The sequence below is a fragment of the Aythya marila genome (assembly GCF_965140915.1).
Source record: "Aythya marila genome assembly, chromosome: 7".
Taxonomy (NCBI): Eukaryota; Metazoa; Chordata; class Aves; order Anseriformes; family Anatidae; genus Aythya; species Aythya marila.
Window position 1 is genome coordinate 8,500,130 of NC_139048.1, and position 16,228 is coordinate 8,516,357.

The window sequence follows — 16,228 nt, forward strand, 5'->3', positions numbered from 1 at the left end:
GCCAACGTAGCACTATGAATATTTTCTTACAGCAAAACAGGTTCCTGGTGAATAAGCATTTAATAGTGAAAAACTGCCAGCTCACAGAAATCATCGACTGGTCTCTCACCCTTTAATAAATACACTTATTTTTCCCAGTAAAGTAGTACACAACTAGCATTGTATGTAGCTACAATTTCATATTCAAGTGCAGTGTTATTTAATCCATGAAGTACAGGGAATACAGTGTGTAAAAGACCAACACACAACCAATGCAGATTAGCCACTCAAAGGCAATAACAGTTCTTGGGAAATGACTTTGTGCAAAATACAGATGGTTAACACTCTTTATTCCCATTTGCCATATTCAAGATCCACTATGCTGTCATATGGTTTGGCTGCACGTATCATAAATTATAGATAGTGGAGATGTGGCTAGATTTTTAATGCTTGACCATCTTTACTGCAGCCTTCTCACAGTATTTGTGTGTAACTAAATACTGATGGTTTACCCTGAACATTTCAGATGTACTTTTTAAAGCAATGCAAAAAGTATTGATGCAGTGAAGGTGGGACAGCTCAGTGTTATCTGGGGAATGGAGGAGTTAATCAAAACCACACAACATTCCTGAAATAGTCATTGGTTCAAAAAGAAGCAGCAACATGAAAGCTTCTTATAAGAAAGCACATGCCTGAGGGGAAAAATGTGTGATAGTGTATAAAATAGTAAAATCTGTTGTATTTATGAAATCGTATCTTTTCCTCATCTCCTATACCTGAAGTGAAAGCAGGATTGCATTGGTACAAACTCTATCTTCCTTGGGCAAGTGAATTAGAGACCTGTGGGCAGGTTCCAGGGTTGAACAGCCCTGGAATAGTTTTAGCTGGGAAAATAGATGAAAATCCCAGTTCAGGCTGTGCTGTGGCTTTGCAGACCAGGCCACAGAGTGGGTAGTATCACCCTGTTCATGACTTGGGGTCAAAAAGGTTGTCTGATTTCCAGGCAAAAAGAAGATAATGCAGTCTTACCTTATTCCTTCCTAAGTCTCTTCCATATGCCCTTACAAGAAAGAATTTTTCCTGACTGCTTTCGTGGCCTAAAATCAATGAATGCCTCTGGGGAAATCCCCGCTAGTCCAGGTACTGCATAGAATTTTTCTGTCAGATGTATTATTTTTTCATGACCATCTGATTTATCTTGATTTCTACAGCACTGTATTCCACGAGGAACTAAGCAAGTGACTGCACCCGTTACTTCCTTGCTGTGTAGTTGTGGTCTTTTATGTTGTTGTTGCTGTCAGAATCAATATTGCTATGATCTTCTCTCTAAAACGTTAGGTTAATCTGAAAGACTCATACACCACTGTTAACTGAACCTGTGGAGTAGGGAGGCTGTCTACATAGCATGAAAAAACTGTTCTCCAAGCTAGCTCCAAACAAATAGGTTCATTCACAGATTACAGTGTGGCCCCACACAGAGATTTTGGCAGGGTTAGTGAGATAGCAGTGTGCTGACCCTGAACGAAGACGTAAGACAGCCTTGCCTTTCAGCAAGGAGCATAAATTCAGCTGCAGCCTGATACTGCCACAGTAAAACTGCCTCCATCTGCAAAGCCTGCTTGGTGGTGTTGCAGGGAAATAAGTGATTTGCTTGATGTTGGGCAGAGGCTTAACCTCTTCCTTCCTGTGTTAGAAGCATTCATGCAAGTGCTTCAGGTGATTTGAGGCAAACTCCCACAAGGTCCAGTGGTGTGCCAAAGATGTGCTGAAGTGAGCAGGTTCTTCACACACGTATTGTCATGAAAACAAAAAGTCATGAGCATCCTGTTCCTAGTGAATCTGTAATTTGGTGATAACCAGGAGTAAATACAATGCAAAACCTATCTTAGAAGGTAGGCCCTGTTTAGCAATTTCCCCTAAGAATGTGTCCACATCTACCACTTGTCTAAAATAATTTTAAAAAGTATTTCAGCTGCCTCCAGTGTCTTTCCTAGGTTAAAAAACATGCATCCCCTGTAATTCAGTAGAGTTGGTTTGAGGATTTTGCTTTCCCCAGTCAGTGGCAGTTGTTCAAGATTCAGCTGCTCAGAGAATGAGCTTTTCAGTTTAAGTGATCATCTCAGAATGAGATCAGAAAGGCAAACACAATGCAACAGGCAATAAGAGGGGCACATGAGCCCCAAGTTTTTGTTATGAGACATTTTTCTTTTTAATGTGGTACGCGTTCCAAATAACTCCAGCTTTTAAAGAAACAGCAACAGAAGGAGTTCTGAGTGACTCGAAAAATTTATAAAAGCAGTTACTTGGGAGGTAGTATCTTTCACTATGTCATATTTTATGTTTCATAGCATACCAGTCAATCCTAAATTCCATTTTTTAACTCTTTATTACAAAGTCTCTTGTAGCCAGAGAATGCCAGTCATTTTCTGGGAAGGCCTGCAGTGACAGTAGGAAAAGGCAAGAATCTGACAGAAGGAAGCAAGACCACCAGGGTCCTCTCATTTGTAGGCACCATAGAGTGTTGCTAACATCCTTTGTAGGTATATTTTTCCAATCTGTATGTGTGTTTTTTTGTTTTTTTCTTCCAGTGTGTGGCTGTGACTTGGCACAAGGAGGCTTTTTCATTAAGAATGGGGAATACCTTTGTACTTTGGATTACCAGCGCATGTATGGTACCCGCTGCAATGGCTGTGGGGAGTTCGTTGAAGGAGAAGTAGTGACAGCTCTGGGAAAAACTTACCATCCAACCTGCTTTGCCTGTACTGTTTGCAAGTAAGTCATCCCTTTCAACTAGTGTGGCCTGAACCCAGTACCAGAAAAACAGGGAGAAAGGCATCACCATGAGACACAAGTCTCAAGATGTTCTTCTCTTTAGATAAAGCATGTTGTATAACATTTTGAAACCAAAATACAAGGCAAGTCTAACCTCTGCTCTGCTTGCATCTGTGGATTGGATTTCTTCCAGTGCCTGGCTTTGCCAAGGCCACATTGCAGAAACTCTTTGGCCTGAGTTTCTGTAAAATATTAATTGCACTGGTGGAAGGCAGCAAACTTAAGGCATGGGGAACAGAACAGAATTTCTGGTGTAACCTTTGCTAAAATAGATTTTTCTTTTTAACTCCCCAGGCGCCCATTTCCACCAGGTGATCGAGTTACCTTTAATGGAAGGGATTGTCTCTGTCAGTTGTGTGCTCAGCCAATGTCCTCCAGCCCCAAAGAATTGTCTGCCTCCAGCAGTAAGTATTCCATCTTCTTTCTGAATCCTTTCACTTTCTGAGCTCATCAGCATTTGATTGAAACTGTCTCAATTCAATCTTACTGATTTAATTTTTTTCTCCTCCCTTTAGAAGTGTAGACTGTCTCTGGAAGCCATCCTTTTTTTCCTTCTTTCTTTTTTTTTTTTTAAGTATCTGGTACTACAGGTTGGAAGAGACATTTACACTTAGTTATTTCTGTATGAACAAATGACTTTTACCCAGAAATTGGATATTTTGAAGGGCTCATTTTCTTTTATAGACACTGTAAAAGTGTCCTCTTGATGCAATCAGGGGTTTCAGAGTTCAGAGATTCCAGTTTTTCCATGTATAGTTGCACAAGCTGAAGTATTCAGAAAAGGACAATGTTAGAGGAAATTAATTTTCTTCCACTCTTTAACACTTCAATTTAATTAAATTATCCTTTAAAGTGGGGTATCACCAGGTTTATGCCTCTGATAGTTTGATACTGAAATGGATTTGTGATCAGAAACGGTTTTCAGGAATGGTTCTTAAGAAACTGTTATTATTTAAAGAAAAAAAAAAAAAAAAGAGATAGAGAGAGAAATCAAGTTAAGGGGAAAGAGAGGGTGAAGAAAGTCTCAAAGGGAAATTAACTTGGTTTGCTGTTGAGTTTTAATGCTTATAAGAGAATTTGTAAATTACTGACTCACAGGAAGTATTCAGCTCTGCCTGTGGTAACTTAACCATTAAATCTTTTGGAATTTCTGATTCTTTCTCTGACTTCTGGATTGCACTTAGGAGGTTAATTTGTAATGATTTATCCAGCATAGTTTTATAATTCAAAATGACTGCAGATTTTTTTTTTGTGATACTAGGTAGTTTACCAGCAATTTTGGTTTTGTTGAGGGAGGCTTTCTGTATTTTCTACTGGTACTTGGCTTTGAGATCCTGGGATTATGAAGGGCAATGTAAAGGCATAGTTGGATAAGGTTTATGCTCAGCAGATGAGTGAAGAGAATCTCAGGTTCTGATTTGACTGAGAGCATGTACTCAGACACTTAGGAAAATGAGAAAAGAAAGGCATATTTTGGTGTCATGCCTTTCTGTCTGTTAAGCCATAATATTCCACTCTAACTGTGGCTTTGGAGCTGAAAAAGCCCAGGCCTAATTGGTTAATGAAGAGTTAAGGAAACTCTAAAAATATTTAGAAGAATTATAAACTAACATAAAGTTGTATGCAGACCTGCAGGCACCCAGAGAATCATTCTGAGTTAAAGGAATCATGTGGAAATCATACTTGTTTGAATTTCTGATATCTAGGAGTGATAACCAGCAAGGACTTGGAGGACCTAGCGATGTGGACGGCACTGACGTTCTTTTTCTGTGTCATAGCATTGGTTCCCAAACTAGTGGTGTTCAGTGAGAGGAGTATCTGGATCACAGTAAGACCTGGTTCTCCAAGAGGGGTGTGCTTGTCCAGCACTGGGGCCCCTTCCCCATGATGAGACTCCAGGTGCCAAAATGCTACCTAGCAAACAGTATTTATAGGAATTGTATCACTGATGACAAGTGACAGAGCTGGGGAGTCACTTCTTGATAGCCATAGTCTCTGCTAGAATTGTCTGTTTGGGTTCCAAACTGAAACCATAGGTAGAAGGGATGGTAATACATAATTTTGACTCTCACTTGTGCTGAGATTTTGTTTTTTAAATCAAAATTGGGTCCTGCTGGGCAAACTTACCAGTGCACAGAACAAGAGAGCTCCTGCTCTTACCAATTTAGTATGCACTAGGTAGAGATCTGCAAGTACCTGCCACTGTGTATCATCTGTTGTGGACATATAGTTGTAGAAAATAGTCGTGGGAGATACAGTGTAGAGGTTCTGGTCATTTTAGAGCAAAGCTCTCCAAAACTGACAAATGAAAGCAGGACCAGTATATGCTCATAAGTACAGACAACTTCAATTAAAAGAATACTAATGAAGCATCCTCCTAATAGAGTGTGTTCAGAGATATGCCAGCTGCTGCTTTAGCTTCACACAAAAGTTGACTTAGATACTGAGACGCCTTTCTTGCTGGCACTGAAGAGTAAATTTTAATTAGTGTAAGCTGTTCCAGATTGCTTCCACTTCTCTCCTGCTGGCTCAATGAGACACATCAATCTTTTCTAATACTTCACCCTTCTTTGAAAAGATTTTTTTTTAAACATAAGTTCTTCTAGAAAAGAATCTCATTCATACTGTGCATCTATTTTCCAGCCTATATTGTGTTCTGTTTTGCCTGATCACTTTCACGTAGATTACTGGAGGCAGTTTTCCTTAAAACAAAGAAAGTTGGAGGTGAGGAAATTCCATAGACTGAAAGTGTATCAGGTTTGGTTGGTTTATGTAATGTAAAAAAGGAAGCTTTGTATCCACTGGAATGTCTGCATTAATGTTGACACACAGTTTTCTGATGTCTGTTATTTCACATAAATGAAAGGTTTGTTGATAGCTTTTCTTGGATGCTTTCAAGGAGAATCAAATGCCTTTAAATACAGGTGTTAAGATCTTGAATGTCATGAGCCTGAATATTATTACACTCTTATAGTGCGCACCCACAGCAATCAGAAGGAAAAATACTGAAAAGTTCATTTTCCTTTTTTCTTTAAGACTAGTTGGGTCCGTGGTACTTCTTTACTGTGTTTATATTAATATATATATTTTTTGCTCCACATATATTACTTGGAATAATTATAGCTTTTTTCTTAAAGAACATATCAGTAACTCCTTTTTTTATTCTTTTTTTTTTTTTTTCTAAGACAGTCTTTTTAAGTATACAGATGCTTTAATTCATAATTTAGTCATCTGTGTTCGTTAGACACTGGTGGATGAACAGAGTTCATTAGCTTTGGGATTTTCCTTGAAGTCAGCAGGAAATTTAAGGCCAAATACCTGTATTTAGCCTTGCAGACAAATGAAATGGTTGGTGGTCTTTTTTTCTTCTGGCTTTATTTCATATGACAGCATGACAAATGAGCCATGCTCTATAAAGCAAAGTGATGAGGATCTGTGCAGAGCAACACAGGTGCAGGGGGCAAGAGCCTGGTATTTAAAAATCAAATCCGAGAGCAGAGATGATGCTGAACTGGGTTGTGAAAGACTAGAAGTGTAATGTTGATGGCTTGGATGGTTCATGGTCTTCAAGCTTCTGCCAAAGTCATAAAGTTATTTTGTTTGGGTCTTAGTAACGGCATAATGTAAGTAGTGTATCTGGTCAATTAGTATTTGTATTTTAAACAGTGTCCAAGCTGTTACACAGCATCATGATTGCCTGGTTTGTACTGTCTTAAGCTCTTCCTATTTTCCTTTGTATTCTAGCTACATGCTTACACACCTGTGTTTGTTATGGTTCATGTAGTTCAACATGTAGAGAAGCAGTTGTACAGGCATCTGTTATCTGTAATTACAGAGGAGGCTACAGCTTGTCTGTGGTCTGTTTGGTGGTGATGGGTGCTCTGCTTCCTCTTCTTCTCCCTCCACCTCCCCCTTACAATATAGATGTTAATTAACAGAATGAATCTCTGGTCCATATATGACAGCCTCAAGTCAGACTCCCTCAGCATTTTGGATCACATATTCAATGGACTGTTTTAAAGACCACCGTTAAAATTCTGCAAAATGTATGTTTTTCTAATTTCATGCTGTAATTTAGAGCAAAAAAAGAGCCAAAGCCAAATTCAAACTTTATGTACATAATTTATTGTTACTTATTTATGCAGAGGCAAGTAGATTCAAGAAATTACCAGGCGTACCCTCTTTAATGCTTCTCCATTGGGCATTTAATCACTGAATTCTCACTAGGGCAGCTGGTGAATGAATTGATGTGGGTGTTTCCGAATACAAATTCGGAGTTTATTTAGACTTTGATTTTTATTTTTAAATTTCTAGAAAGTAGTTAAAAGAATACCTGAGAGCAGAGCAGCCACAGAGACATCCCCGTGCTAGGGGCAGGCAGGGGAGGTGGTGCCAGCAGTCTGCCTTGGCACAGCTTGAACCAGCAGTCTGCTTCCATGCTCATCTCTGAAATTCAGAGGAGGCTACGTGGCTTTGAGCACAGTTTAAGAGATTGCCCTTTTCCTTGGACAGAGATTTTCCCCTTAGGCATTACACTTCAGAATTTCCATGATAAAGCACATCACTAATAAGAATATTACATTACTTCCTCTCCCTTTCTGTGTTGGCTCCTTGTCTGGTTACTGGTAAGGAAGTTTTAGTTATTGCTTATTATCTTTTTTTGCTGAAAGGCTGGATCATTTTAGTGATGTATGTTAACTGATTAAGAAATTGCATTTCAAATGAGAAGTAGGCTCCCTAGATGGGTATGACAAAACCTCCTTATCCACAAAAGACTGAAGCAGTACCATCACTGAGCAAGAGCTTTCATTGGGAAAAATGCATCATCTTTCAAAACGATGGAGTCCCATAGTTTACTTTTCTTCAGTGTAATAGATAACTTGTGTCCAATACATGCTGAGATATGCAGTGATACTGTTTGGAAAGCAGCACAAAGAAGATACCTTGACACTCCTTTCTTTGGAGCAGTCTCTGTTGTGAGCTAAGAGCATTGAAGTACAGAGCCAATGTTGGACCAGAGTTTCCAAAATGGCCAGTCATACAGTGCATGAATAAGCTTCGGTGCAGCTGTTCCCTGGCCAGCCAGCTTCCACGTGGAGCTTTCACAATGCTGTTTTGTATGTTTGTCCTTGCCCGCTTTGCACATTTTGTTCTGGTTCAAAGGATGACCCAGGATTCTCTGGGACAAATGCTTTCATGCCTATCTGTACGGAGCCCAACAGAGCCACATCCTGGCTCACAACTGGGGCTCTTAGCTCCATTGTGATATAAATAATAAGCTTAATGCTTAATGAACTTGTGGGAGAAAGATATCTTTGTTAATGATTCAATAGCCTTATCTCTTCAAATAAGATACAGTAAAGCTCCCAGTAAATATCTGAAACTTCCAGCAGGGCTTGTGGCAAAGCTAAAGTAGGGCAGAGCTGGGGTGCTTGATCTGTTGAAGAAAAAGGTGATCAGGAATAAATGGGAATCATCTTTTGTCTCACTGCCTAAAAAAGTGTGGGGAAAGAGCTTGTTTTTTTAAAAAAAAAAAGCATCAGAAATATGCCTGAGCAAATTTATAGGCATCACAAACTTCTCTGTTAGAAGTTAGCTGCATAAATAAAATAGATGTTTGGTTGTGTTTTTTTTTGTTGTTGTTTTTTTTTTTTAATCATATTTGTTGTGAAAGGCCTGCACCTAGCCTTTGTAACTGTTTATCCACATTTGACTGATTTTTCATTATTTTGTTCTTTAGTCTTCTTTCCCGAGCAGTCACAATACTCCTGCAAGTCTGCAGGGAGGACACAAAATCTGAAGGGGAAGACTTGGCTGGCTATTTGGAAGCAAGCTATCTGCAATGATTTTGGGCTTAAAAGGGTATTAAGCAACATCCAGCGCATGATTTTTGAGCTCATTCTTAGGAAATATCTTACAATTCCACATTGTGTGTCAAAGCTGCATAATATATGGAGGAGTTGTCCAACTGCTTGGCACAGATGTAGATAGGCCTTAGTGGAGGACGCAGAGCCCAGTTTTGTCTCAAGGGATGCACGCTCCCAGTACGCATACACGGCAGTCAGAGAGAGCACTGGGGAACAATTCGGTTCCCTAGTGCAACTCAATAATTTTGTTTTTCAACTTGCATTTAAAAATGGGTTTGTAAAAATCTTGTATATAGTTTTGATTCTTAAGGAATTGATATTTTGTGAGTATGCTGTAGCACACAGAATTCTCATTTCATAATTCCTGGCTTACCTGCTAAAGGTAGAGAAGCACTCACTTATCTCTGTGGCATTCAAGCCTGTGTACTGGAGATTGAGCTGAGTTTATTTGGGACTTGACAGAAGGGTCCATGTAGTCATGTAACTTTTGATTTATCATAGAATCAAAACACTACAGATATCATTGTGGATTGATTTCAAACACTGTGATTTAAATCACTGATTTTAATCATAGCTTAACTAAGAACCCAGGAAACCTTGATTAAAAGAATTGATTGGAACCTTGTTTTGCACTTATACTTTTAATTATTCTCCTAAAGAAGAGGGTAACTACTAAGCACTCCGTATGTGTACACATTTACTTAAACTAGTATAGTTCTGTATAAATTAGTCAAATTTTTTGACATCTGTATTTTTACATAATGATTATTTTTGCTCATGACTTACATCTAGATCCATTTGCATGGAAATAATTACAAGGCATAAAAATAGCATTGTGGATTATTTTTTTTTTCATTTCAGAAACTACCTGAAATCTGCTGGACACATGCGGAATGTTAATACATTAAAATGTATTTTAATTTTGTATCTCCTGATTTGTCAAAGGTAGCTTTATAAAGCTACTTACTTTGTATAACTATGTCTGTAAGGGTTTTAAAAGTGATGGACCTTATCATACCTGATTTTGTTTATAGATATGAAAAAGAGAGCAAGTTTCCTTTGTGTTTTCAAATCCTGTTTGGATTTTTTAACTTTAAATGTGTAAAAGTGATTTAAAGTGTACAATTTGGATTTTTAATAACATCCTTGATTTTTAAATATGAGTATTAAATTTCCCCTATCTTAATTTAAATTGTTTTTTAATAATCTTGCAGGGCTACTGGCTTTTTAATACATTGAGAATACTATGGGTCTAAAATTTGCCCTATCCTGCCCTTTTTTGAAGACTAAAATAAGCAAATCAACATTCATGAAAGGGTAGAAAAAAGTGATGCAAACCTCAAGTACAATTCCTGTCTGCCAAAAGCCATTGGTTTATGGCAGAAGAATACTCAGTTCTTCCCTTGTTAAATCCTTTCAGTGACTGTGATGGCCAATTTCTGTGATTACTCCAAAAAGTTTTATTCTTTTGCGGAGTGTTTGCAATTTTTGAGACATTTCCATAATTTGAATTGTTTTCTTAGGTTAATTTTAGTTGTCACTTATGTTTTGTACCAGTGGCTAAATTGCATAAGAAACCTCCATTTGCTCATCTAATTCTTATTTTATGAGGGTTTGTATTTTCACTGCTGCTTTATAAATCAACTTTGCTCCTTCCCTGGAGGTGTATAAAGCATTGTTAGAAGCTAACTTTTTGGGTGATGAGAAACAGAACAGCAACTGCATTGAGAATATAGTGGTGGCAGGGCAGTAAGTTTCTGACTTAGTAATTCTCCATCAGAAAATGTTGGTTCACAAATGTAACCTTTTTTTTTTCTTTTTTTTTTTTTTTTCAGGAATGTGTTTTCAGTCCATTTTGCCTATTTCCTTTGCATTCTTTGGTATTGTGTATAAATTGGGCAAGAACAATTGTGAATGGACCATTACAGATCTGCTACTATTTATATATGTGTAACCCCATCTCAAATTTGGAAAAAAAATAAATCCATCTCACAAGTCTTTACCAACACTAATCAAATATAATTCCAAAGAGAGTTCTGGGAGAAATGCAAGGAATTGCTCAGTAAATGGGTGTTGCATTGGGAGGCATCACTAGTTCGGAAAATACAACTATAGGAGGAAATCCCCAGACACGAGTATTTGGGAATTGCCATATTCAGAGAGGCTACCAGGTAATAGGTCAGGAATCAGAGGTCACTGACTGTTGTTATTTAGAGCTCAGTTTGCCATGGGTTACCAGGACATAAAAACCTTCCTAAAAGTTTCCATATTGGAGATAGTACAGTTTTAATTGTTTTCCAAGAGTAACAATGGAAAATTACCCAAAATAGTCTTCAAATGAAGAGACACAGCATGTACTGTCCATGAGCTGGGCTTTAAGCACTGCAGCTTATTTGCAAACTGAGCAACTCCCTTGGCATACTGTGAGTTAGAGCTGTGAATTTAAATTCAGCTGTAATTATCCAAGTCCTGAATGTGTGGTAAAGGAAATAACGGGTTAGACTAGCTTCAGATAGCCACTGCTGATCTGTATCTGGCTGAGGTTTATCCTCAGAGTAGTTTTACAACTGGGACACTGGGGCTGCTAAGTGTAAAAATAAAAAAATAAAAAAAAAAAAGTACTGTCACCTTTCTTTTACAGGACAATTACAAATTCCTCTCTAAGACAGTTGGAGGAAGAAAGAGACAGAGATGCTACAAGCTATTTTCATCACACTTTGGTTTTCTGTTCAGACGTGTAGGAAAGATTGGGTTGAAAAGGTGGCTGATATCATGGAGAAAGGCCAACTTGGTGGTATGTTGCTTGCAGGAACACTTTCCAGGAGTAAGGGGGTAAAGGCCAATTGGTTCGTCCTCTGTAGAGAAGGAGGTGTAGCAATATAAGGAAGGAAGCGAAATGGTTTCCTGTTCTTGCGTAGACAACTAACACAAATGCTCACATCAATAAAGAGGAGAAGAAGAAAAACTCTAATAATATAACAATGCCATATTAACAGACTAAAGTTAGGGACAAGCTTTCATCCTTTTGAATTACCTTAAATTACATCAAATGGTGAAAGTGTTGTTTCCAGTAATTATATATCAAGATAATCACACAGTGATCTTCATATAAGTGGGTTTAGTTTATATTTCCATGTATATTAGTCAAGTTCTTAAACAGGCAAGTCAATGTTAGGCACTCATAGGTGGTTAACAGGGACTTGTGCTGCAAGCAAATAATGCCATTCTATGCCAGTGTAATTTCTTTCCATATTTAATCACATAAAGCCTTTTATTTTCTTTAAATATTTATTTTGAAAATATCATTTTTTCCAACTTGCCATTTATGATAAATGGTCAAAGCTATGTTCCGCTTCCCATGGGAAATTTTGTTCCCTTCATTGTGTGAGCCCAGCCTCTCATTGTTAGGTTATTCAGGAGTACAAGGATGTTGGAATGAGTTTGTTTTGCCTTTAGCAAAAGGGCAATAACACATTTTGTCCATCTTTACATTGGCAAAGAGGAAGGGTCTGGCAACAGATTTCATTGCAAAATTGAGTAACATACATGGATCTCAATTCTGGAAAAATTTCCAGTATTGTATGGCCTTCTCTTGACTTCAGAACTCATTACTGCCATAACAATCAAATGATTGTGGCTTAAACTTTGAAAGCATTTAATATACTGTAAACAGACAAAGTGAGTTTGTATTTTTAGCTTTCACAGAAGTATCTTGATGAGCTAGAAAAGCCTGTGTGATATCATTGAAAGTTTTAATTTTAAAACAGGGCTTTAAAAAGCATTGCCTGATCTTTGTGGTTAAAGGGTAACTGAGAGAAACTTCTCTGGTCCCCTAACTCTGTGAGAAAGGATAACTTGCTCAATCTCCTGATTTCCACAGAAGAATTACTGGGATGCAAGTGTCTTTTTTCAAGATGGCTAAGAATTATTTACAGTTAGAGATTTCTTTACTTTGACTCCAGTGATAATATTTGCCTCTTTACTTTTTTTTTTTTTTTTTTTTTTTTCCACTTCCAAGCCACTGTCCATTGTAGCTTGCTCCCTTTGTCCAGTTGTGTTTGGCAGTATATTTCTGTGCATGTTGAATGAAAGTTTGTTTTCAAACAAATATCTTTACATAGACATAAATAGATACTAGATTCCCTGTTTTACCTGTTGCAGGTTTGAATGCTGCTGGTGTTGTCTCCGTACAACTGATGCATTGTACTTTATAGGAACCGTAACAGAGTCTCACTCCTGTGATTTGTAGAAGTTCAGCAGCTTCAGGCTTTATCTAGACACGTGCTACCAATGGCTATCAGGATTGACGAGAACTTTTTGGTGGCTTAATTATGCATCGTTAAGCCAGAATACTGTTAGCTCTGTTCAGCCCCCTGCACAGAACAAAGTTGGCTTGCTCACATCAACTCATCCTGCACGTGATTTTGCACAAAGATGTTCTTTAGGACAAAAGCAGGTAGAGACGACTTTCCTCTGATATGTTCTATGCAGCAAGTGGAGAATGTGAGAGAAAGGTACAATTGCCAGTCAATTTTCAAAGCAATACAAATGGGAGTGGGCAAGGCCCTAGGCAGTGTTGTTAGGGTTAATGCATCTGTGTCAGCTCCGAGCCCCCTGCTTGTGCAGGGATCCAGCAGGGGGGAGCTCCCTGCTATTGGCTGAGAGCAGGGGAGGGAGGCAAAGGAAGAAAATCCACCGCTTAATTTAGGCAGTGACGAATGGGTTGCTGTGCAGGATTTTTCACTCCTGGATGGCTGGGGTGATGCAGATGCTAAAAAGGGAAATGTGTTTTCTCTTTGCATCTTCACGAGCAAGATGCCATGGAAGGCAGCGCACCCTGGCCTGCATCTTCTAATGAGGCAGCTTAAGGTGACTGGGGGGTGGAGGTCTTCATCATGCACAGTATTACAGTGTCATGCCACTTCCCATTGCCCTGTCCCCCCACTTTTCCATGCTTTTGGGGTGGCTGACTCAACGTTCAGCTACAGCCCTTTTGTCCTTCTTGTCATTTGCTTTTGTGTTCAGACACATCAAATATGACAGCCTTCTGAGTGATTTTTTTTCCAGAGCTGTAACTTAAATATGTTAGGATGTATCTTCAGATTGTGCAGGCCTAGTCAGGGAACAGGAAAACCACAACAGGTTATGTTAAACCATCTCTGGCAGAGAACCATGCAAGGACTTGCTAAAAATGATGCTGTCAGCTACTGCTGAGAGAGGGCAAATTCACTTCTTCTGTACCACGTCTGAGCTGGTGGAGGCTACAAGGTGGGGAATTGCAGCTATTGGTGTCACAGGCAGCCACAATACACATCAGCATGTGTGTTACTTCACATTTCTTAGGAGAATTAGTGCCATGGACTGTCTCACCTCAAGTCTTCCTTCAGCTCAAATGTAATTCTACATACTGATTTTGTGGTAGGCTTTTCTTTATGTTCTAAGTGTATGCAGGAGCTGTACTGCTCACTCGTGCATTCACACTGCACTTCTCTGCATTATGCCGGCCCAGCTGTGAAATGGATGGGAGTGGGGAGGAATGTGGGTTATCTGACAAAAAGAGAGCACAAGAGAGCTCAAGGTCAAAGGGACACCATCTGTTTGACCCAGGTGTGAAGCCAGAGGGAGAACTGCTGTGGGAACCATTACACAAAATTCTGGGAGAGAGTTTTCAGATTTTTGAGTACAAGTTTGGCCTGGCATGTGGTTGTGAACCACTAGTCTTATCTCACTGCCCTTTTCTTTGCAGCACGAGATGGTTATGGCTTACGCTGATGCAGCCTGTGCTTAGTGTGATACTGAGATCCTGCCTGCATATGCTGTCTGTTGATGACATTCAGCCAAATGCTTTAATATGCTTCATGCATGCCTGCGGTCATAAATGGCTTTTATTTGTAGAATTTGGATGAATAAATGATCTTTTCTTAGCCTAGTCCAGCCTTATTTACTCTCTATTTTAGGAAATAATGATAATTGCTAGCTTCTCATGCATATACACAACTGTTTTGCTAGAATTAAAATCAGGTTTAGTTAAAAGCCATCTCAGCCTAGTAAGACAGTACTTGGGCTATTAGCTTGCTTTGATATTAGATGTTCAGTATGCCTGTGACTGGAAATAATGATTGATATTCATTTACTCTTTAAGGAACACACAAAGAGTGAGTGAATGTCATAGTTGCTATAGAATAATAAATGCATGTCCAACACCGCCACCTTTGACTTACAGGAAGCAAGTACACAGGTGGGCATGCTTCATGGATCCCTATTTCCTCCACGTAACTGCTTTTTGCACCAGGAAAGACAAAGACTGTGGACTGGGTGGGCCCTTTTACATAAGGCAGTTCTTCTATTCTGACTCGGCTTCAGAAATTCAGTTGAAGTGCAACAAAGTGCTTTAAAAAATCTCTTTCTTGGTTCCGTATCTGCAAAATTTCAGCTTCACAAAACTTGCCTGGATAAAGCTGCCAAAAGCATGGAAAATACAGCAGATTTTTGGAGGGATTATTGCAACAGGGAATGTGTCATGGTTTGGCAGGACCGCAGGTCAGGAATGTGGAAGCTGGCACAGCAGGGAGAAGCAGGAGTGCTAGGAAGCTGAGAAATGGGTGCTGATTAAAGCTGCAGCTCAGCACCCACTGAGGTGGGAGGAAAGATCTCATTTCTTGTTACAGTTGGTAGGTGTATTGCATGGCTTCAGGTTGGAAGGAACCTGATATAATGTAGTATCCTCTCCAAACCAAAGGGAAGATCCATGTACCAATGGCATCCTGACAGATGTTCACTTGTCTCCCCCTCAGTCCCATTTCGTAAACTCCAGTGCCTCTCTCAGTGACCTGTTCCAGCCCTTGCTGTCATTGTGGAGTGGCATGAAGCCTTGAAATGGCACAGAAGAGCAGAGGGATCCATTACGTGCTGTCAGTACTTGTCATTTCATAATTTCAATTTGTAACTTTTGTCCTTTAGAGCAAAGCCCTGGGATTAGGACATCTCAGGGTTGCTTTTCAAGACCAAGCTGCATCATTGGTCTGTGACTTGCATTTTATTACAAGATAGTGTGGTGCTTGGGCCTGTTCTCTTGAGGGAGTTGTGAGCATGAAGAATGCTGATAGAGAGGCCTGCTGCAAATAGTGACCTGGTTAGCAGGAATGCACAGCGTCTATTTGGGGCTGTCCTCGCCCATTATCCAGCAAACAAAAGTCAGGCCCTTGGGTGTCAAAAGGAGACACTCCTTTTATTGTCAGTTGTGATAATAAATCTGGAGTCGCCCTTTTGCAGGGTGTGGTGTTACCTGGGCTGTAAAACTGTGAGGAGATGATGGTGTCAGGGCTGTACCTGTTCAGTCAGCTGGCACTGGTCTTGGTTTGAGGCTGTTTGTTGATGTTTCAGACACATGGAGAGGATGTTACATTCATGAAAAGAACACAAAAAGAGTGTTGGGATAATAAAATACAGAAAAACCTTTGTTCTGGGTTGTCACTGGCTTCCAGCATGTCCCAGTTGATGGGCATTCCCTTTCTGTCTCGCTGCTCTGCCAGGCTGTCCTTTCTCTCGAT

General features: G+C 39.4%; 1 protein-coding gene across 11 annotated transcripts in view; it reads left to right on the plus strand.

Moving 5' to 3' along the window:
* The window catches only part of ABLIM1 (actin binding LIM protein 1), a 189,960-nt gene that overhangs the window by 95,756 nt on the left and 77,976 nt on the right, over window positions 1-16,228 (plus strand). For all 11 annotated transcript variants that reach the window (XM_082764171.1, XM_082764169.1, XM_082764173.1 and 8 more), the window contains 2 exons: window positions 2,568-2,751; window positions 3,106-3,215. In XM_082764171.1, coding sequence (XP_082620297.1) covers window positions 2,568-2,751; window positions 3,106-3,215 — 294 coding nt within the window. The remainder of the gene's footprint in view (window positions 1-2,567; window positions 2,752-3,105; window positions 3,216-16,228) is intronic.